The sequence below is a fragment of the Aquarana catesbeiana genome, linkage group LG10, assembly GCF_042186555.1.
Source record: "Aquarana catesbeiana isolate 2022-GZ linkage group LG10, ASM4218655v1, whole genome shotgun sequence".
NCBI classification, from domain to species: domain Eukaryota; kingdom Metazoa; phylum Chordata; class Amphibia; order Anura; family Ranidae; genus Aquarana; species Aquarana catesbeiana.
Window position 1 is genome coordinate 117,458,186 of NC_133333.1, and position 21,535 is coordinate 117,479,720.

Consider the following 21,535-nt stretch of genomic DNA (forward strand, 5'->3'; position numbering starts at 1 on the left):
CAAATGGTAGGTCAGATATCAGTGTGCTGCCACCAATACATCATAGATACAGTGTCAAACTAACTTTGCAGCCACCAATATGATGTGATGATAGGCTCACACAGAGATTTTGCAGCTCTGGGGGCCAGAATCGGAGTTGCAGCAGACTGAGTGAGCGGCGCTGGAGTCGGTTAACTCCACAGTTAACTGATTAGCCAACAGCTGTCACCCCGTGTTTTATCATAAAAACAAGCTGCTTACAATATCTATGTTAACATTTCTGACTTTTAAAAAATGTCTGTAATGCACATTGTCACACCAGACAGGGATATTTCAGAGATTTACAATATAGTAGCTCTTCTTTGAAAGGCAGGGGTTTTTAGTTATTATTTTAGAACATCTATAATGATTTTAAATTATTGTTTAATAAAGGAAAAGGGAAGACAATGCAAACAAAATATTTGCAGAAAAGGGGATTTTACAACATAGCAGCAGACAAAATAAATGTGAAAAGAAAGAGTACCTAAAGTGGCAATACCCCTCCCCCCCCTTTAAACACTTACCTGAGGCTGTCAGCGATCCAGTGTTGTACCCAGCTACAAGTGTTCTCTCTTCCTGGACTCAGGCAGCATTGGGAGCCATTGGCTACTGAGGAAGGAGCGGGGGGGGGGTATTTTAATGAAAAAAAAATTAGGCTTTACAATCACTTTAAATCCTCTCTACTAAGTAAGCTTTAAATGGTGCCTTCCCTCTGCCTTTGCTAATGCTGCAAATTATAATTTAAAAAAACTGTGCAAATACCTATTTTTTTTTTATTTGAATCTGTTTCATAGCACTCGCGTGACAAGCACAGCGTCAAGTTCTGGGCAGCTGCTGCAGCTGGTGAGAGGGGACCTCAGCAACGGCTAGAACTATGGGCCAGTGGAGTGACATCACTGCTCTGGTAATTACTCAATATTGCCGATTCTTGCAGCAGCTGTCCAGGACCTGGAGCTGTGCAGTCATGTGAGCGCTAAGAAACAGATTGTGAAAAAGGTGCAGCAGTTTTAAAAGCAGAGGGAAGGCAACATTTAAAGCTTACATGTTATGACTTTTACTTTGGTGGTAAAGGAGAGCTGAAAAATGCTGATGCAGTTCCTCTTTTCTGGTCCCTGAGAAGGGTGTTGACAGAAATGACCCAACCAGTCAAGGGGTCTGAGCAGTGGCATAACTACCAGGGTCACAGAGGTCGCGCCTCCAACTGGGCCCAGGCAGTCTTGCGAACCATCCATTACTGTAGGAACAGTTTAAAAAAGTAGCCTGATTTCTTCTGTCTGTAGGACAGGAGAATCAGTCTGTAAATGTAGGGACCGGTGCCTGCAGCTAAGCTGAGTGTCTATGACACTCCCACCCAGCCCAGTGAGCACACTCCCCCTTCCCCTCACGGATGGGAGAGGAGAATACAACCTGCTCCTCCTCTCACCCCTGTTCCTCCTGTGTCTGCCCAGACTGCCCACTCTCCTATCCCGATATGCAGCTGTATCTGACAGAAAGGAGAAATATGAATGATGATGCTGCCTGATCAGGTAAGAGCTTCAACCCTCCAGTGAGTGAACACTGAGCAATGCACTATACTGTGATCACTGACCTGTTCCCATCTCCCTCCCTTCTCTCCTCCATCTGTCACTCTCCCTCCCCTGTTCTTGTAAGAGCTTCACAAACTTGTTCACTTCCAGGTAGCACTCAGGCAGCCCATATATTGATTGCTTTTTTTTTGTTCAACCATTGGGTTACCAAAATAAATATAATCCAATTCCCCCATCTACACATTCAAGGTGGATAGAGTCAGTGATGGACCCAGTGCTGGTTACATTATGTGGCTGATGGACACATGCATGGGGGGGCAGCACTACTGGTTGTAGACAGCTGAGCTCTCTGCCGGCGTTCACCTAGCAGCGATGACACTGCATAGCCTTCTCTGTTGACATGGAGATCGGGTTGCAATCCGTGCGATGCTTTCGATCAGATCTAATATTAAATATGATAGTGGTTCTATTGATCAGAGCCCCCACCTTACTGGCATGGAGAACACACAGCTGCTGAACATATTGTTGATGTATTGTATATGTGATTGTACTTTTGATTCCAATAAATACTGTGTTTATGTCCACATATTAGATCCGATCGGGAGCATCACCCAGATCGCATCCCGATCGGCATGTCAACAGAGAAGGTTATGCAGCATCACCACTGCTAGGCAACCAGCGGAGATCTGAGCTGTCTACAACCAATAGAGCCGGCCTTTCTGCACATGCGCTCATCAGCCCCAGAATGTACCCAGCAATGGACCCTAATGCGCTGCCGCGGAGACAAACGCTGGACCGAGATTGTCAATAGCAGCGGCAGGACAGCAAGAGGAAGTTGGGAACCTCCACAGTGGTGTAGCAAATGTGCAAATGAGTGAAGGGAAGGCCAAAATGTGCTGCTGGTGAGGCCATTATTACAGGCTTCCTGCATTCTGTCTCAGCAGTGGCTTTCAGACAGATCCCTCAGTCAGCCCAAAAAATAGAAGTCACATATGTGACATCCATATCAATTCTGATTTTTCCTCCATCTTGTGATGCAGAAAAAAGGGACCCCTGTAATCCCTATGGGTGGCTAAATATGATCAGTCGTGCGATTCACCCATATATGGTCAGTCAGTAAAAGTGGACCTGGGCATAAAATTTTTCCATTTGTTGTAACGAACTTGAACCCGAAGGTGAGTAGATATAGGTGGACACACATCCGCCTACACCTGACCAACCATTGCAGTCTGCTTTTGTAAAAACAGGTTAAAAATGGACTGATGGAAATGCTGTCAAGTCTTGCATCCCCCTGGGAAAATCCACAGCCTCCAACAATCAGCTGTTGGCTACACAAAGTAGAAGAAATAAATAAGATGGAGGATCTAATACCTTCAGTTACCAAAAAAATACTCCAAGCTTTGGTGGCTGTGGAATATGTTTGTCATTCCTGATGAAGGAATAGCTATGTTTGGTTCATAAACACCACAAAATAGGCTAACTGCCCTGGTTGATGTTACTCTTCACTACCCCAGGATTCATATACAATAATAATTTCCTCGCCCCCCCCCCCCCCATTTTTTTCCTTTCCTCCCATCCCCTCCCCCTTTTGCTTCTAGTCTCTTCCAATCTTCTCTAATTTCTCCCAATTTATTATTTTCTTCCTGTGTAAATGGAACAGGACATAGGCAGCTCCTTATTACACCTTCGGTGATTCATTTCCTAGACTTTAGAATGAAGTGCTATTCTCTACCAGAACTGCATTCTACTGATGTTATGTATATTTTGAGTTGATTTCATGGTTTAGAGATGTCACATGCAATTTATTTGAATGTATTGTAGATTATACATTACTGCTGTAATGCCTTGGAACTGCCTCCTGTGGTTTAAATAAAATATTTGAAAAAAAAAAATATGGACTGATGGAACATGAAAGGGCAATTCCTGTTCTCTAATAAATACTCATGGCTTGTAAATATTTGTATTGCACTAAATTATGATAAGTTCAATAGCGCAGAGAACAAAGTTGAAGTACAACTATGCTAAAGTAGAATATGAAGTGTACCATTCAAAATAGCACTATATTACAGTGTTTCGCAAATCCAGTCCTCAAAGCACCATAACAGGTCATATTTTCAGGATTTCCATCAGATGAAACAGCCGTGGTATTTACTAAGGGAGTGAAACTGATCAAATCACCTGTGCAAAATAATGGAAAGCCTAAAAACATGACCTGTTGGGGTGCCTTGAGGACTGGAGTTGAGAAACACTGCTATATTATATCTGATATATATATATGTGTATATATATATATATATATATATATATATATATATATGATTATATATGTTACATATAATTGATGTGTGGTATATCATATAACTGATAAGTCGTAACCGGTGTGTCGATATATTATTATTCATAAGTTCAATAGGACATAGAAAAAAGTTGAAATAGAACTATGCTAAAGTAGGATATTCAATCTAACACTGAAAATAGCACCATACATACTGTATATATGTATTGCAAATAGGTTTTCTTATTTATTTATTTCTTATTTATTTCTTATTTATGTTATTTTTTTATACAGGCAGAAACTTCATCACAGTCTGAAATGCACAAGGAAAGCACAGTGACACAGAACAGCGAAGAATAAAAGAAGCATTTGCACCTTACATGTTATATTTAATTCCCATGATGTACAGTATGTTATATTAATAAATTCAGTATCCTTAATTTAAAAAAATATATGTAATCTGTACTGTAATATCTAGTATTGTCACTTTTTTTGTAGATCACACATTAACTAAAGACTATATGGTGAAGATAAAGTGGCAATACATCTAAGACTGATGTTTTCATGGGAGAGACTCCATGGCAAGAAGGGACAAAACTGGAAGATCTCAATGTTGGGCACCGTGGCTGTACAACATAGAATCTTCCCGCCTCGGGGGCCATAGGTGCTGCATACAGTTGATAGAAATCAATGAGTGTACTCATCATGTGTACAGACAGACATACGACTCTGGTTGAAGACTGCACCCAGTGGTGTATGTCTGCATTCATGTGCATGTTTAGGTAAGTACTGGCATATACTCACATACAACCATTGATTTTATGGGTGGCTGTATGCAGCTCCTGTGGCTCCCAGGCAGCAAAATACTTCAGCATTTTACATTGTACAGACCCAGACGCCTGTGTGCATGAGGCCTTGGAGTCCTTGACTGTTATATAACACAGTACTTTTTCAGAGCACAACATCCGCACACCACCCCAGTGGTATGAACTGGCCATTCCAGGGATTGTACTGGAATAGCCAACACAGTCCCACTGTCCCTGGTGTGAATGTACCTGGAGAGAGAGAGAAGAAACCAGTATGTGATTTAATCTACATGCATCTTTTCTTAAATGTCAGCAATCTTTGCTTTGTGTTTTAAATTTTAGCAAGTTTTTTAGCTTAATTTTTGGATAGAAGAGGAATGATCACATAAGTGATTCAAATTTTTCTTGTTATAAAGTTCTTGTTAGTTATAACTACTTCTTCTATAGTAAGACAATAACATCAGTTGCTAATGATTCCAAAATTTATTTTCAGGCTGCCAAAAATGAGCTATGACATTGTATAATGTGACAACATATTTTATTTATCTGGGCCTTTTCTGCATATACCTATAAATTCTACACACTGAAGTTCCCAGCCAGATATTTTAATCTCTCAATGAGAAAAGTATTTTATTGACCCGCTATACCATAGACATTTAAAGAAAGCTTCCAAAGGATGTAAGGCTTCGAACAGACTTCCAGTAGAGGCAGTGAGTCAATCACCAGTAAGTGAATTCAAACATGCTTGGGACAAATCTAGATCTAGACTAGACAAAAAAGTTAAATATACATATAAAAAAAGGGGGCAGACTTGATTGATCACTTGTTTTTTTTTTTTCTGACGTCAATCTTCTATGTAATTTGTAGTGTGGGCCTCTCTCACCATTCACACTAATGGAAGCCTGGTTTAGTTGGAGTCATATCTGATATAGATATCCACGTGTTACATTACTCTTTATTTATTATTCCTAAGACTTCTACAAAAATGCACTGAAAGCTGAGTTCCAGTCGTTTTTGTGTTTATTAAAAGTCAGCAACTCCAAAAAGTGTAGCTGCTGACTTTTAATAAAAAAAACACTCACCTGTCCCATGATCTAGCGATGTGGCCGCCCAAACCCTCAATTCTCTCCCTCTCACCGGCGCTGGCATTACAACTGTGGACACCTGGCTGTGACAGGTTCACAGCCGGGTGCGCACTGTGCCTCCCGAATGGTCAGGCAATCTTCTGGGACGTGTGACATGTCCCAGAAGATTGCAGGGAGGGAGGGGGAGAGGAGAACTTACGCTCGGATCGCCTAGGCGGTCTGAGCAGAAGTGGGAGCGGGTAGCTGTCAAAACTGGGTACCCGCTTCCCTTCCAAAAAAAAAAAAATTACATGCCAAATGTGGCATAGGAGGGGGGGAGGAGTGCTTAAAGTGAAACTTCCCCTTTAATGCGGAGCTCCACTTTAAAGGATCTTATTATTGTCACCAGTATTGCCTCTGGTCTCCCAACAGCTCTTTACCTCATTACTGACTTGTAATGAGTTATTTTGCACTGATGTCACCAAATCTCACTCCAAATCTCCTGAGACTACTAGTCAGGGGAGCAGTGCCGTAGGTTTCACACTGCAGATACACAGTTATGAGGCTGTAGACACAGAAGTGTCTAGGCACCCTCACATTTCAGGAAGTGCTCTGCTAGTTTTCAGTAAGAATTCCAGACAAAAGGTAAATTTTTATGGTACTGCTTAGGCACAATAACATTTCGTAATGTTCCCTAAAGATGTCAAGATGTCAAGATGTCAAGTTTTTTCAAGTCCACTTTAAAGGTGGACATAGAGATCTGGCATATCAAGCTAGCTCTGCTCATTTCTGTCTTATCAGAAAAGATGAATAGACTATTGGTAGCAGTGGCGGCTGGGGGTTGTTTTTTTTTAGGTGGGGGGGGTGGCAAACAATCCACCTGCTGGTCGGTCGGGACACGGAGGACGGTATCCTCTGCCCCCCCCCCCGAGTCAGTTAGTCAGTAGTTGGGGGCCCGCACTTACCCCATCTCACGGGCGGCTTCTCTCTCGACTGCAGGAGGCTTCCCCTGCGTCTCCTCCTTCCTCCTCCTGGCGGCCAATCTGATCGGATATTCTTTAGGGCAATCGGGTGACAGGTCGCTTCCTGATTGGCCGAGAGGTGAATCAGTGTTACAATAGCGAATATTCATTCTCTATTGTCACACAACTGAGCCTCTGGCTCTAATCACGCGCTTCAAAAAAAAATAAACCCTGATTGGAATCCATGCATCCGGCGCCCCGCCTGTAGATCAGGGGGCTGGACGCATGGATGGGGGGGTGGCACCCGTGCGCCCCCTATGGACGGGCTGCCACTGATTGGTAGAAATGTTCCAACCGGCATGATTGTTAACAGAACAAAAACCCATCTTCTGCATTCTGCAGGTACAGTTGTTCACACTCCGTACACAGGGAGATTACACAATAGCATTGAAAATGCTTGTGTTATGAAAAAACCTGTACCTGTGTATGGCAGGCTTTGCTCAATATATGATCTGTATAATCATGTAACTTGTAAATAAGCAATACATAGAAGTTAGCATGCAGTTGTAAGGAAAAAAAGTGTGATTCTTAATTGTTAGATGTCAAGAGGATTTAATCCACAGTCCTGCAGCATCTGTTTGTATTGATGATGGATTGAAAGGGATTCACGTGTCCACTTCTGCTCAGCCAGGGTAAGCTTTTGCAGTAATTGATCCAAGCATGACTATGAGAGAGAAAGAGAGAGATAGAGAGAGCCCAGAAGCAGTTAGATAGAAGTTATCTTCATTTTTGGTATCAGGCAAATTCACACCACCATATGGATTCCTGCAACATTAACTTCTGACACTGGTTTAGGTTTGGCTGGCAATGATTAGCTGGCAGAAAGTACCACTGCATGAGTGCTTTGGATACTTTTCCTGCAGTGACGTTTTGCTTCTTTCACTGAATTTTCTGTATGTACAGACTTCACAGTGGGTTTGCCTGGTGTGCAAATTAAATTTATATAGCTCCCTCCCCTAATAATTCTACATTGGGCCTAATTAATATAATTCTTGATTGGCCCCAATAACCAGACTATCTATATAATTCTCCATTGGCCTTAAAAACCGGACCCCATCTACCTATATAATTCTCTATTGGCCCTAATAACCAGACCCCATCTACCTATATAATTCTCTATTGGTCCTAAAAACCAGGCCCCATCTAACTATATAATTCTCTATTGGCCCTAAAAACCAGACCCCATTTACCTATATAATTCTCTATTGGTCCTAAAAACCAGACCCCATTTACCTATATAATTCTCTATTGGTCCTAAAAACCAGACCCCATTTACCTATATAATTCTCTATTGGTCCTAAAAACCAGACCTCTTCTACCTTTATAATTCTCCATTGGCCCTTATAACCAGACCCCTTCTACCTATATAATTCTCCATTGGTCCTAAAAACCAGACCTCTTCTACCTTTATAATTCTCCATTGGCCCTTATAACCAGACCCCTTCTACCTATATAATTCTCCACTGGCCCAAATAGTCAGACCCCTCCTATCTATATATTTCTCCATTGGCCCCAATAGCCAGCCTCTCCTATCTATACAATTTTCTATTGGCCCTAATAACCGAGCACACACTTGAATCTGGAATTACATTGCCTTTTACATGTTGCTGTTCTCAAATAGATATGTATAAATAATAGTGATGTATACTGGCAGATATGTTGTAATAAATATTACAAATCTCTTAATCTAATAATGTCAGTATTAATGAGTTTAAATAATAAAGCAACCAGGTAATTTTGTACGTCTTCAAAATATTTGCTACACTGCCATGATTGTATATTGTAAAATAATTTGAAGTGATTCTAAAAATACTTTTTTTTATAAAATAAATACATTATTTGCCATTATATCTCTTGTGTTTTGATCTTTATTGGGGACTCTCAAATCAATCACACATATTCCTGAGCACTGGAATTTAGATATCCTATTGGGAGGATGCAGCTGTACTCATTGCAAGTTTTCTGTGACCAAAAGCATAAAACTTTTAAAATGTGAGATGTGTAAACGATGGTTAATGTAGATAGGAAAATATATTGAAAAAGTTAGTGTTACTAAACCCACAACAGTACAATCAGTCTGTATATGCAGTAAAGCATGCTTGTTATACTCACTGTGGAACCTAAGTGGTTAAAGAGGAAGTAAACTTCCTCTGCAGACATTTACCTATAAGTAAGCCTATAATAAGGCTTACCTATAGGTTGTGAAAATATCTCCTAAACGTGTACCGTTTAGGAAATATTTACATTACATCCTGCCAGTAACATCACTGTCGCATGTGCTCTGAAGGAATGGGCATGGGTGCCGTTCCTTCCGAGCCCCGTGCCGTGAACGGCAGGTCCGACACGCATGCACGGGAGTGACGTCATCGCGGCTCCGGTGAATCACAGTGCCGGAGCCCGTGAGCCCGGAAGAAATTTCGGGGAAAATGTCAGCCGTCTCAGCGGTGTGCAGGTGCCGCTGCAACAGCTTCATTCTAAGGTAAGTATTTCATAATGAGCTAGTATGCAGTGCATACTAGCTCATTATTCCTTTGTCTTGCAGGGTTTTTTTATTTTATTTTATTTTTTTCAGAGTTTAGAACTTCTTTAATCCTCTGCATTGTGTAAAAAGGCTGTTTGATCCTGTCTTCTCTAAACCTCCTCTTCTTCCACCGTCCCCAATCCATCTCCTGATAGTTCAGAGCCTTTGGGGCACTCTGCACATGCTCAGTTTGGTGTGTATTGCTAGAGAGTTTTTTTTTCTTGAGAGAGTGCATGTGATCAGCACAGGGCCAATCAGCACTGTCCATACAGAGGGTCAGGGGTTCTGCAGCCTTACAGGACAGTCAGAGCAGAATGAAAACTCCTCCTACAAGCTTTAACCACTAGCCAACTGCCCGCAGCAGAATGGCTCCCCTGCGATAATTGCCGTAGCTGTACGGCGGCCGCTTTAAGGGGTATAGGGGGCGCGTGCGCGCCCGCTGCGTGCCTGAGGAGCTGATGCGTGTGCCCAGTGGCGCGATGTTCCCCGGGCACCCGCGATCGCTTGTGGCAGAGCAGGAACGTGGATGTGTGTGTAAACACACACATCCACATCCTGTCAGGGGAGAGGAGACCGATCGTGTGTTCCTAGTATATAGGAACACCGACTGGTCTCCTCCCCCAGTCAGTCCCATCCCCCCACATTTAACCCCTTGATCACCCCCTAGTGTTAACTCCTTCCCTGCCAGTGACATTTACACAGTAATCAGTGGCTATTTATAGCACTGATCGCTGTATAAATGTCAATGGTTTCAAAAAAAGTGTCAAAAGTGTCCGATCTGTCCGCCACAATCCCGATAAAAATCACAGATCGCCGCCATTACTAGTAAAAAAAAAAAAATAATAAAAATGCCATAAATATCCCCTATTTTGTAGACACTATAACTTTTGCGCAAACCAATCAATATATGCTTATTACGACTTTTTTTTACCAAAAATATGTGTAAAAATACATATCAGCCTAAACCGAGGAAAAAAATTGTTTTTGTTTTTTTTTTTAATTCGGATATTTATTATAGCAAAAGGTAAAAAATATTGTGTTTTTTTCAAAATTGTTGCTCTTTTTTTGTTTATAGTGCAAAAATAAAAACTATTATATGTAACTATGTAACTATAATCACATTTTAATATTCATTTTAAAAATGTTTTGTTTTTTATTTCCATTTTGTTTGACAGTCATGTGACCGCACAGACTCCATTGCTTTGTTTTTTCCCTTAGAGAGGAAGAATATAGTGGTTGGAAAGAGGTTGACCTCTTTCCAACCACTATACACAGCAGGATAACACACTGCCCGTCTGTGTGCGCTGTGTTCCAGCAGCTGCCGTGTTGACAGTGTGACTCTTGCAGGGAGCCGCTGTAAATCAACACAGCAGGGCTGGGCAAGGGGCGTGATGGTAATACTGACTACGTGAGACATGGGCACGCTGTGCATGAGCATAGCATCCTGCATCTATATTTAAAAAGCATACAGTGCATTCATAATGTCACCCTGTTCACTTTTTTTCAATTTAGTTATGTTGCTGCCTGATACTACAGTTCTTTAGAATGATTTTGTCTCCCGTTAATCTACACTTAGTACCCCATAATGACAAAGTGAAAACAGAATTTTAGAAATGCTTGCAAATGTATGAAAAAGGAAAAACTGAAATATCACATTGGCATAAGTGCACCATAACAAAATTGAAAAAGTGAAGGAGTCTGAATTCTTTATGAATGCGCTGTAGATCCACAAACTGACCACGCCAGCGTGGATTGGCTTCTGTGCTTGGTGTGGACAGACTGAAACCAGCAAAAGGAGGGGAACTGGTAGGATCACAAGGTATTTCAGGGGAAATAAAGATGTCAATAAAGAACAGAATACATTTTACCCACCACAACATAGCTAAACAGACACATACGTGTGATTTTCATTTTTGGGATAATATACATTTTAAGTAGAAGCCCCGGTGATGACCCCACTGCAAGAAATATTAACAACCCTGGGGTTCATTAATATAATATTTGATTTGATTTTTTTTCTGCAGATCTGTCAAATTTCTTGCATCAGGACTATTGTCCTGCATTTTTCAACATGCCTTCCAAACCAAAGAATACTGCTAGCGGGCTTCTAGTAGCTTAGCTGGGTTCCCTCTAACTGGCATATAAACTGACATTCTATACATTCCACGTGACCATATTCTGCATGGAGACAGACATGTTTTCCACATATGCAGCTCTCTTGTTGCCGGACTCTGATATTGTCCTGTAGGACAGTGCTACTGCTAATCTCAAGGAAAAGTTGTACAAATTTGGAAATGGTAATTTCATGGATGTCCCTACATAAATCTAAATGTATGGTTATTGGGAACTGACGCCTTTTCATACACCATAAACATATCTTGATGCCTGTACACCTCTGTCAGAAACAGCAGCCAGGTTTTGTTCCAGCTTAGTGGCCTTGGTGCTTCCATGGGACAGCCAAAGATATGCCACTGTACATGAAAATAAAGGTAATGTTCAGCCTTCCATTTTTTTTTTTTTTAACAACCGTAAAGGTTCATACATATGGGCACTGAGACACATATCAAATTTTGACATGCGACTGTCTGCATTCACTTCTATGGGATGCCTGCACACAGTTCTAAGGTGGATGAAGGCACAGCAAAAAAAAAAAAAATTTTAGAAGGGTTAGAGGTTCTAACCCTTTGTCTTTTACTAACAATATGTTTTTTTGTGTCCCCATGGAGAGATTTCCTATCATTTCCTGTGCTGACAGGAGGTGAAGGAAAATCTCCCCAGGAAAAAGACACATATGGCCATAAAAAACTGACACAGGCTCTAACCCTTCCTAACCCTATCCAAAATAAATAAAAAATGTAGGGATGTGAGGGCAGGAAGCAGAGAATGGTATTTTAAGGCATACCATAGAAAAAAAAACAGTCACAATCATAACATACACATGTGGGGTACATGTTGAGATAAATAGGGTGAGACTTAACTAGTTTGTTGCTTGCTTCTACTAGTAGTAGAAACAATTACTTACATGCAGTATAGTCTGATATTCTGCCTCCATGTTTTCAAGATCTCTCCTCAATTCTGTGATTTCAGCTTCTTTCTCTTGTGCCATGTGCTCCGATTCCTCTTTAAGGGTCTGCAGATCTTCTTGGCTTCTGGCTGTGGATGTTAAAAATAAAGAAAATATTTCAAATGTGACAACTGTTCATTCAGAAATATTTTTGCTTGTGCTGTTAAAGTTTATCCCAAAAACAAAAATGTAATGTATCGCAGTTTAGTAATCCTTAGATGTGCTGTCTGCATTTGTTTTCTTTTTATTTAGGGTCAAACCAGTACTAATAAAATCTTGTTGACTTCCTGTGCACAGACCTCAAATTTCAATTTTACCTGCTGTGAACTGTTAGCTATCTTCTGTGGGCTAAAAAGCACCTCCTCCTATGTAATGGAGAGGAGGAGAGGGGGACGTGTTTTTATCTGGTGATCCTGCCAGTAACACACAGAAAGTGTGTTACTGGCAGGATTACCAGATAAAAAAAAAGAAACAGATACAGAAATCACATCGAAGGACTGGTGAGCAGTTACATAGTTAGGTTATGAAAAAGACAAAAGCCCATCTAGAGAAAATGTTATACATTACATTTTTGTTGATGGGTTTAAAGCAGTAGTAAACCACTGGGTGTTTTTTGTTTTGTTTTTAAATCTGAAAGGCAATACCATAATGTGCTAGTATGCATTGCATACTAGCACATTATGTGAAACTTACCTGAAAATGAAGTCCTCCAGTGGCGTGCTGTCACCACTGAAGGCGCTTCCATCTTCACGGTCTTCCTTACAGGTTCCCAGACTCTGGCTGTGTGAGTGGCTGGAGCCGCGATGATGTCACTCCCGCGCATACATGCAGGAGCCACTGTTTACAGCACAGGACTCTGAAGGAACAGCACAGGTATGCTGTTCCTTCGGAGCGCATGCGCCGGTGACGTCGATGATTGCATGTACAGTAAATATCTCCTAAACAGTGCACGTTTAGGAGATATTTACAGTACCTATAAGTAAGCCTTATTATAGGCTTACCTACAGGTAAAATTCATGTATGGGAGTTTACTCCCACTTTAAGTTCTTTTTAACATTGATTAATTCAATTAACCATTCAAAGTCTTTACTGATATGACCACAATCTAATGATAAATGTATAAACTTGCAATGTTTCTGTCAGTAGTACCACCTTTTCTCATATAATGTGTCTCACTTTTTCATATACAGTTAGGTCCATATATATTTGGACACAGGCACAATTTTAGTTTTTTTCAGGTATTTACCAAAACATATTCAAGCTTTAGTTATATCTAGATTTATAGATATGGGCTGAAAGTGCACACTCTCAGGTTTAATTTGAGGGTATGTACATCCAAATTGGAGGAAGGGTTTAGGAATTACAGCTCTAAAGAATAGCCATCTCACCTTTTTCAAGGGACCAAAAGTAATTGGACAATTGAATCAAAAGCTTTTTTATGGCCGGGTGTGGGCTACTCCTTCGTTATTTCTTCATCAATTAAGCAGGTAAAAGGTTTGGAGTGGTATGGTGTGGTATTTGCATTTGGAATCTATTGCTGTGAACCTACATCATGCGTTCAAAGGAGCTGTCCATGCAAGTGAAACAGGCCATTGTAAGGCTTCAAAAACGAAACAAATCCATCAGAGAGATAGCAGCAACATTAGGAGTGGCCAAATCAACAGTTTGGTACATTCTGAGGAAAGAAGAACGCACTGTTGACCTCAGCAACATAAAAAGGTCTGGATGTCCACGGAAGACAACAGTGGTGGATGATCGCAGGATCCTCTCTATGGTAAGGAAAAACCTATTCACAACATCCAGACAAGTGAAGGACACTCTCCAGGAGGTGGATGTATCATTGTCAAAGTCTACAATCAAGAGAAGACTTCACAAGAGCAAATACAGAGGGTTCACCACAAGGTGCAAACCATTCATAAGCCTAAAGAATAGAAAAGCCAGATTAGACTTTTCCATAAAAAAATCTAAAAAAGCCAGACCAGTTCCGGAAAAGCATTCTTTGGACAGATAAAACTAAGATTAATCTGTACCAGTATGATGAGAAGAAAAAAGTGTGGAGAAGGCTTGTAACAGCTCATGATCCAAAGCACACATCATCATCTGTAAAACATGGTAGAGGCAGTGTGATGGCATGGGCATGCATGGCTTCCAGTGGCACTGGGTCATTGGTGTTTATTGATGATGTGACAGAAGACAGAAGCAGCCGGATGAATTCTGCAGTGTTTAGAGATATACTGTCAGCCCAGATTCAGCCAATTGCAGCAAAGTTGATTGGATGGCACTTCACAGTACAGATGGACAATGATCCAAAACATACTGCAAAAGCAACCCATGAGATTTTGCAGAAAAAGAAGTTGAATAGCATTGGCCGAGTCAATCCTTAAACTGCGCAGAGGTTTTTTCACTGTCAGGGCAAAAAGGATGTGGAACTCTCTTCCACAATTGGTGGCGGCAGCAGGGAGTGAGGATATTTTAAAGAGACTCTTGGATGTGCATCTTAACGAACACAACATAAAGGGATATGGGAAATAATTATAGACACTGACACAAGTGCACCTACACAGGTTGAACTGGATGGACTATTGTCTTTATTCAACCCTACCTACTGTGTAACTATGTAATCACCCGATCTCAACCCAATTGAGCATGCATTTCACTTGCTGAAGGCAAAACTAAAGGCAGAAAGACCCACAAACAAAGAACAACTGACGACAGCTGGCAAAGCATCAGAAAGGAGGAAACTCAGTCTTTGGTAATATCCATGGGTTCCAGACTTCAGGCAGTCATTGCCAGTAAAGGATTCTCATCAAAAAATAAAAAATGAACATTTTATTTATGATTATATTCATTTGTCCAATTACATTTGAGCCCCTGAAAATGGGGGGACTGTGTAAAAAATGGTTGCAGTTCCTAAAATTTGTACTTGATATTCATGTTCAACCCCTTGAATTAAAGCTGAAAGTCTGCACTTCAAATTCATTTGGATTGTTTTGTTTTAATTTTATTCTAGTGGCATACAGAGCCAAAAATATGAAAATTGTGCCTGTGTACAATTATATATGGACCTAACTGTAAGTGTTCTCATATAAATATATTAGCCTTAAACATTATAAATGTAGAACCCTCTCACACCCCATAGGCAGGATAGCTCCTCCAGAGGCAGGGGCAGGCTAGCATTTCACTCCAGGGCTGAGTCCATGGCTAAAATGGGGGGAAAACGAGAAAGGATTTTTGGCTCCAGTCACTTTTTGTCTTTTTAAAGTATTATTGCAGAACGGTTAAAGAGGTGAGGGTTATGGGTCCCAGATACTGTAGCAGATTATTTACAGACTCTCCAGATCAATGTCCAGCTTCACATTGTCAGCACCTTCAAGCCGACCAGGCAACACTGTAAGCACGTTTCCAAATTTTAATGAGTCCTCTAGGTGAGTCACCTTACACTTCTGAGAGACCAGTCTGCTTCCTGTGTCTCTCCAGCAAGGGGCCTCCCCTGGGTCATCTCCTTGCCACAGTTTCCTTCAGACCAGGCAATACATCTTCAGCACATTAGGCCCTAAAACAGGCTATTGAGCCAAACAGCAGAGCTCCATCCAGGAGCACCTCCTCAGCCTAAGGCAAGAGAGAAAGAGAGAGCACATGGCTTGTCCCAAATATTTATATCCTCCCCCAGCATGCACAAGTGGCCTAAACCTCCTACTGGATTGGCTGAGGAAAATATAAAATACTCATAACTTAGTTTTGTTTGTGAAATCTCATACTATAACCAGTGAAACCAGTGACATCTACTGGCAACAGTGAGAAATCACAAGCCAACTTAAAGCGGATGTTCCACTTTTCCTCCTCCTCACCCCCTTCCATATTTAGGATGTTTTTTTCAGGCGGGAGGAGTGGGTACATGATTTCGATAGGTACCTGCTCCAGCTTCTGGTCAGATCGCTGTGCCGATCTGAGTGGAAGTTCGGCAGCCCTTCCTTCCCCCACAGCCTCTTTAGACACATTACAGGTCTCAGGAGACTGTGGAACCATTTACGGGGTGCAGGGCGGCTTGTGCATGCCCAGTGGGCAGCCGGCTGGGAAGCTGCAAGACCAGCAAAGAGCCAGGTCAGATGAGGTGTGTGTGTTTTTTTAAATTACTGTAGCTGCTTATTTTTACATTTTTGTTTACAGGGTGAAGATCCTCTTTAAAGTGGGGTTCCACCCAAAAAAAAAAAAAACTACATGAAAAATCCTAAAAAAAATACAAAAAAACATTTGGATATATATATATATATTTTACTTACCTCTAAAGGCCTGTTGCTAGGGGGTCCCTCATAGTCTGCCTCTTCCAGTGCCTGGGCTGGTGACATCACTTCCCCCTCGGCACAGGAAGGTCTTGGCTCTGCTCCCTCCCTCCTGTCAATCATCTGAGACCCATTACAGGTCCCAGGTGACTGAGCAGCCAATCACGGCGTTCGGTGCCGCTCGCGCATGCGCAGTGGGTGCCAGGCTGTGAAGCCACAGCCCGCCGCCCACAGATGCAATGCCAGCGCCGCTGAACGGAGGGGGAGACGAGCGGGGCTTCGATCCCCTGCATCTCTGGACCCTGGGACAGGTAAGTGTCCAATTAAAAGTCAGCAGCTGCAGTATTTGTAGCTGCTGACTTTTAATTTTTTTTTTTTTTTTTTTGACTGGCCCTCCTCTTTAAGCTTAGAAAAAAACAGGTGAAAAATTATACAATCAGTCTGAGCTAAGTACAACCCAATCAAAAACTAAAATCAACATATTAGCCCCTGTGTAGGTCAGGGGGGCTACATAAACATATAAAGAAAATATCTGCAAAACAACATTATGTTCTCTTTTAAATGCAGCATTTGTATTGTATGCACCGTGTTTGCACATACTATATGTCCATGAGTTTAATACAGGGGTTTATTTCTGACATACACAGTTGTAGTTTTAATTTGGCCACCTCTTCCTCCAGGGCCTGTATACATGATGAGCTCTGCTGTTCCAAATCTTGATGCTGACGAGTCATTTCTAATAGATGAAGAATAGAAATAGTAAATAAAGACAATACGTCATACAGAAGCAAGAAACTGTTTTTGTTATTTGCTATTTATGACCTATTTATTTTCCAAGACTTGGTATAAAAAGAATATTACGTTACTCTCACCCACTGGATGCACTGGGCATCGCTGCTCTACCCTCAACCCCACCCTCTGCAATTTAAATTACATTTTATTTTTCTTTTGTAAATTTACCTTTTCAATTTTGCTTTTTGACTGCCCCCCCCCCCCCCCGGCCACCATTCTTGCCTAGACACAAATGATGTCTTCACACTTTTAAAGCCTCTTGGGATATGTACAAATCATATCGCAGGATGCCTAACTGTCCATTCACAGGGGCCAAAGGAGTGTGGGTGCATTATCAGGAAGCTGGGCTGCCTGAACCAGGAAGAGGCACCCACTACTAGTTAATGTCAGGATGAAAAAAAAAATGTCTTGGCAGGAATTGAGCTTTAAAACTATACTCTTTATACCGGTTAAAATAGTTTACTTACAAAAATTTTGTATTTAATATTAGTACAAGTTTATTTTATTATTGCATCATTCTCTTATTACACTGTATATTACAGATGAGTGCTTACCACTATAAATAGCTTGTTTTGTATCTCTTTCTTCCTGTAGGTCTTCTAATAGCTCATGGTTTTTTTGCTGTATTTCCTGTTTGTGGTATTGTGCCTGGCGCATCACTTGCCTTTGCAAAGCTAGAGATTTTAATATATAAACATGAAAAATTATTATTATTATTATAATACAGGATTTATATAGCGCCAACGCAGCGCTTTACAACATTAGGGCAGACAGTACAAGTACAATACAATTCAATACAGGAGGAATCAGAGGGCCCTGCTCGTTAGAGCTCACAATCTAGGAGGGAGGGTCAAGTTATACAAAAGGGTAATAGCTGTGGGGGATGAGCTAATGGAGAAAATAGTGCAGTTGTTAGATGGAGGCAGGATAGGCTTCTCTGAAGAGGAAAGTTTTCGGGGATCGCCTAAAAGTGGATAAATTTGGAGACAGTCTGACAGATTGGGGTAGGGAATTCCAGAGGATGGGGGAGAAGTCCTGGAGGCGGATATGGGAGGAGGTGATGAGGGAGCTAGAGAGCAGAAGACCTTGGGAGGAACGGAGATGGCGTTTAGGTTGGTATTTTGAGACTAGGTTAGTGATGTAGCTGGGGGCACAGTTGTGGATGGCTTTGTAACTTATTGTTAGTATTTTGAATTTAATTCGTTGGGCGAGTGGTAGCCAATGGAGGGATTGGCAGAGGGGGGTAGCAGACACTGAGCGGTTTGTAAGGTGGATGAGTCTGGCAGCAGCATTCATGATGGACTGAAGGGGGGATAGTCTATTTAAAGGTAAGCCAATGAGGAGTGAGTTGCAGTAGTCAAGGCGAGAGATAACCAGGGAGTGAATCAGGAGCTTTGTGGTTTCACTGGTTAGAAAGGGACGTAGTTTAGAGATGTTGCGGAGGTTGAGGCAGCAAGCTTTGGAAAGTGATTGGATGTAGGGCTGAAAGGAGAGTTCAGAATCTAGGATAACACCTAGCACCCTGACATGTGGGGATGGGTGGATAGTTTTGCCATTGCTCTTCGCAGAGAAGTCAGGGGAAGAGGCACGTGGGGGAGGAAATATTATAAGCTCGGTTTTGGACAAGTTGTGTTTGAGGAAGTGGTGTGACATCCATACAGATATGTCGGTTAGTAAGTTAGTGATGTGTGAGGAGACTGATGGAGTGAGTTGAGGGGTGGAGAGATAGATTTGTGTCATCAGCATAGAAATGATATTGAAAGCCGTGAGAGGCTATCAGCTGACCCAGGGAAGAGGTGTAGATTGAAAATAAAAGAGGTCCAATAGGTATTATTGTTGGCATAAAATGTTAGGAACCAATGAACAAAGCCAACCTGGCTGAAAATATTTAATACTGCCAATTTAAGTTTGTTGAGCTAAATCTCTCATAGATATCTCTTGTACCCCGTATGCTGCTTGATCACCAATCACTTCTTTTAAAATGGCAGGTGCCAAATGTTAGACGTTTCACGCACACACTATAGCACCTATTCGATAAATGTTAAAAAAAGAGAAATAATAACGCATAGATCTTTACTCAATAACCCTTAGATCTATACTGTGCCTACACTTCTTTGTGAACAGGCAAGGGGTCCTGCCAAAGACTACCTAGGCAATCCCTTGCCTTTTGTTACTCTTAGCTCTGTTTCCAAGCACTCAGCCACCACTGAAACACCCTGCTCTTGATTCTTTACTATGGGAGACTTGGGGGCCATCCCTTCAGACTATTAACTCTTATGGACCCATGTCACATCGACATTATAAATACCAGCAATTAGGAGCTATATAGGGTTGAGGTATGGAGACCCACCCTTTAGTGTGTCACAGACTTCTCACCCCAACAAGATTTGGGGGGGGTTCTTCTCACTCAATTAATTCTAAGTAGCTGTCACAAAGCCACACATGCCATCACAGAGCTACCTCATTTTCTCTAAAGCAAACTACTTTTTCTACTCCCCCAACAATTGTGGTTGATCTGAGTATCTTTCTCCTTTCAGCCGTGGTGACCCCCAAGTAGGCAGATTTGATTCTAAAATATTTAGTGCTTCATAATGTATGAGCACAAGCAAATAGAGATCACTATTTCTTTGTCCTTGTGTCTATTACCTTTGGGGAATAATTGTCCCTTTGTCAGTTTTTCAGTTGATAGAGTGTTTTGCTGCAGGCTCCAGCCCTGTTTTTTGGCCCTGTTCTACAAGAAGTTAGTCAACATCATGGCTTGTATCTTACTAATAGGTTTAACCAGCTCAAACAAGATGGTAACCTTTTACCAGCAATGCTGAAAGCCACCATAGTCATGCTTCTGAAGCCAGGCAAGGACACCCAGTTTTGTGCTAACTTTCCCCCCATCTCATTGTTAAACATCAACGTTAAAATCCTAACCCAGTGGTTCTCAACTCCAGTCCTCAGGACCCACCAACAGGCCAGGTTTGCAAGATAGCTGAAATACATCACAGGTGATATCACTTGCTGCTCAGTGATTGCAGTATTCTAGTCTGCAACTCCCCAAGGTAATACTTAAAATCTGGCCTGTTGGTGGGTCCCGAGGACTGGAGTTGAGAACCACTGTCCTAACCAAACTCCTAGCTAAACAAAAATATTCCCTCCTCAGATGCCTCTTCCCAAGAGACCACTTTGTTCCTCTTCGCCAGGTAGCTGATAACATTAAATGCACCTATCTTCTCAACCACCTAACCTGCTAGAGACCACAGCAGATTACGCTACTCTCTTTGGACATGCCCAAAGCATTCGATACTTGTCATGATCATACAGTGCCATGAAACAGTATTCATACCCCTTGAAATTTTCCACATTTTGTCATGTTACAACCAAAAATGTAAATGTATTTTATTGGGATTTTATATGATTGATATGATAGACCAACACAGTGGCACATAATTGTGAAGTGGAAGGAAAATGATAAATGGTTTTCAACATTTTTTTACAAGTAAATATGTGAAAAGTGTGGCGTGAATTTGTATTCAGCCCCCCTGAGTCATTACTTTGTAGAACCACCTTTTGCTGCAATTACAGCTGCAAGTCTTTTTGGGTATGTCTCTACCAGCTTTGCACATCTAGAGAGTGACATTTTTCCCATTCTTCTTTGCAAAATAGCTCAAGCTCTGTCAGATTGGATGGAAAGCATCTGTGAACAGCAATTTTCAAGTCTTGCCACAGATTCTCAATTGGATTTAGGTCTGGACTTTGCCTTGGCCATTCTAACACATAAATATGCTTTGATCTAAACCATTCCATTGTAGCTCTGGCTGTATGTTTAGGGTTGTTGTTCTGCTGGCAGGTGAACCTCTGCCCCAGGCTCAAGTCTTTTGCAGACTCTAACAGGTTTTCTTCTAAAGCCGCGTACACATGAGTGGAATGTCCGTCAGAAAAAGTCAGACGGAAGCTTTTCATCGTATATTCAGATCGTGTGTGTGCCTCATTGGTCTTTTTTTTTTTTAAATCCTGATGGAACTAGAAATAGAACATGTTCTAAATATTTCCGACGGAACCAATTCCTATCGGGAAAACCGATCGTCTGTATGCTGTTCCAACCAAAAACGACGCATGCTCTGAAGCAAGTACGAGACGGAAGCTATTGGCTACTGGCTATTGAACTTCCTTTTTTTA

At 41.5% G+C, this 21,535-nt stretch overlaps 2 protein-coding genes across 3 annotated transcripts in view; one reads left to right on the top strand and one right to left on the bottom strand.

Annotated features, from left to right (window-relative positions):
* The window catches only part of NHERF4 (NHERF family PDZ scaffold protein 4), a 31,488-nt gene extending 25,096 nt beyond the window's left edge, over nt 1-6,392 (top strand). Inside the window, exon 10 of the mRNA XM_073601115.1 lies at nt 4,114-6,392. Within this exon, the coding sequence (XP_073457216.1) occupies nt 4,114-4,179 (66 nt within the window). The 3' untranslated portion in view covers nt 4,180-6,392. The remainder of the gene's footprint in view (nt 1-4,113) is intronic.
* The window catches only part of DRC12 (dynein regulatory complex subunit 12 homolog), a 52,483-nt gene continuing 36,041 nt past the window's right edge, over nt 5,094-21,535 (bottom strand). For both annotated transcript variants that reach the window (XM_073602539.1, XM_073602538.1), the window contains 4 exons: nt 17,923-18,042; nt 17,220-17,312; nt 12,255-12,385; nt 5,094-7,375 (listed from right to left, as the gene is read on the bottom strand). In XM_073602539.1, the coding sequence (XP_073458640.1) occupies nt 7,247-7,375; nt 12,255-12,385; nt 17,220-17,312; nt 17,923-18,042 (473 nt within the window). In that variant the 3' untranslated portion in view covers nt 5,094-7,246. The remainder of the gene's footprint in view (nt 7,376-12,254; nt 12,386-17,219; nt 17,313-17,922; nt 18,043-21,535) is intronic.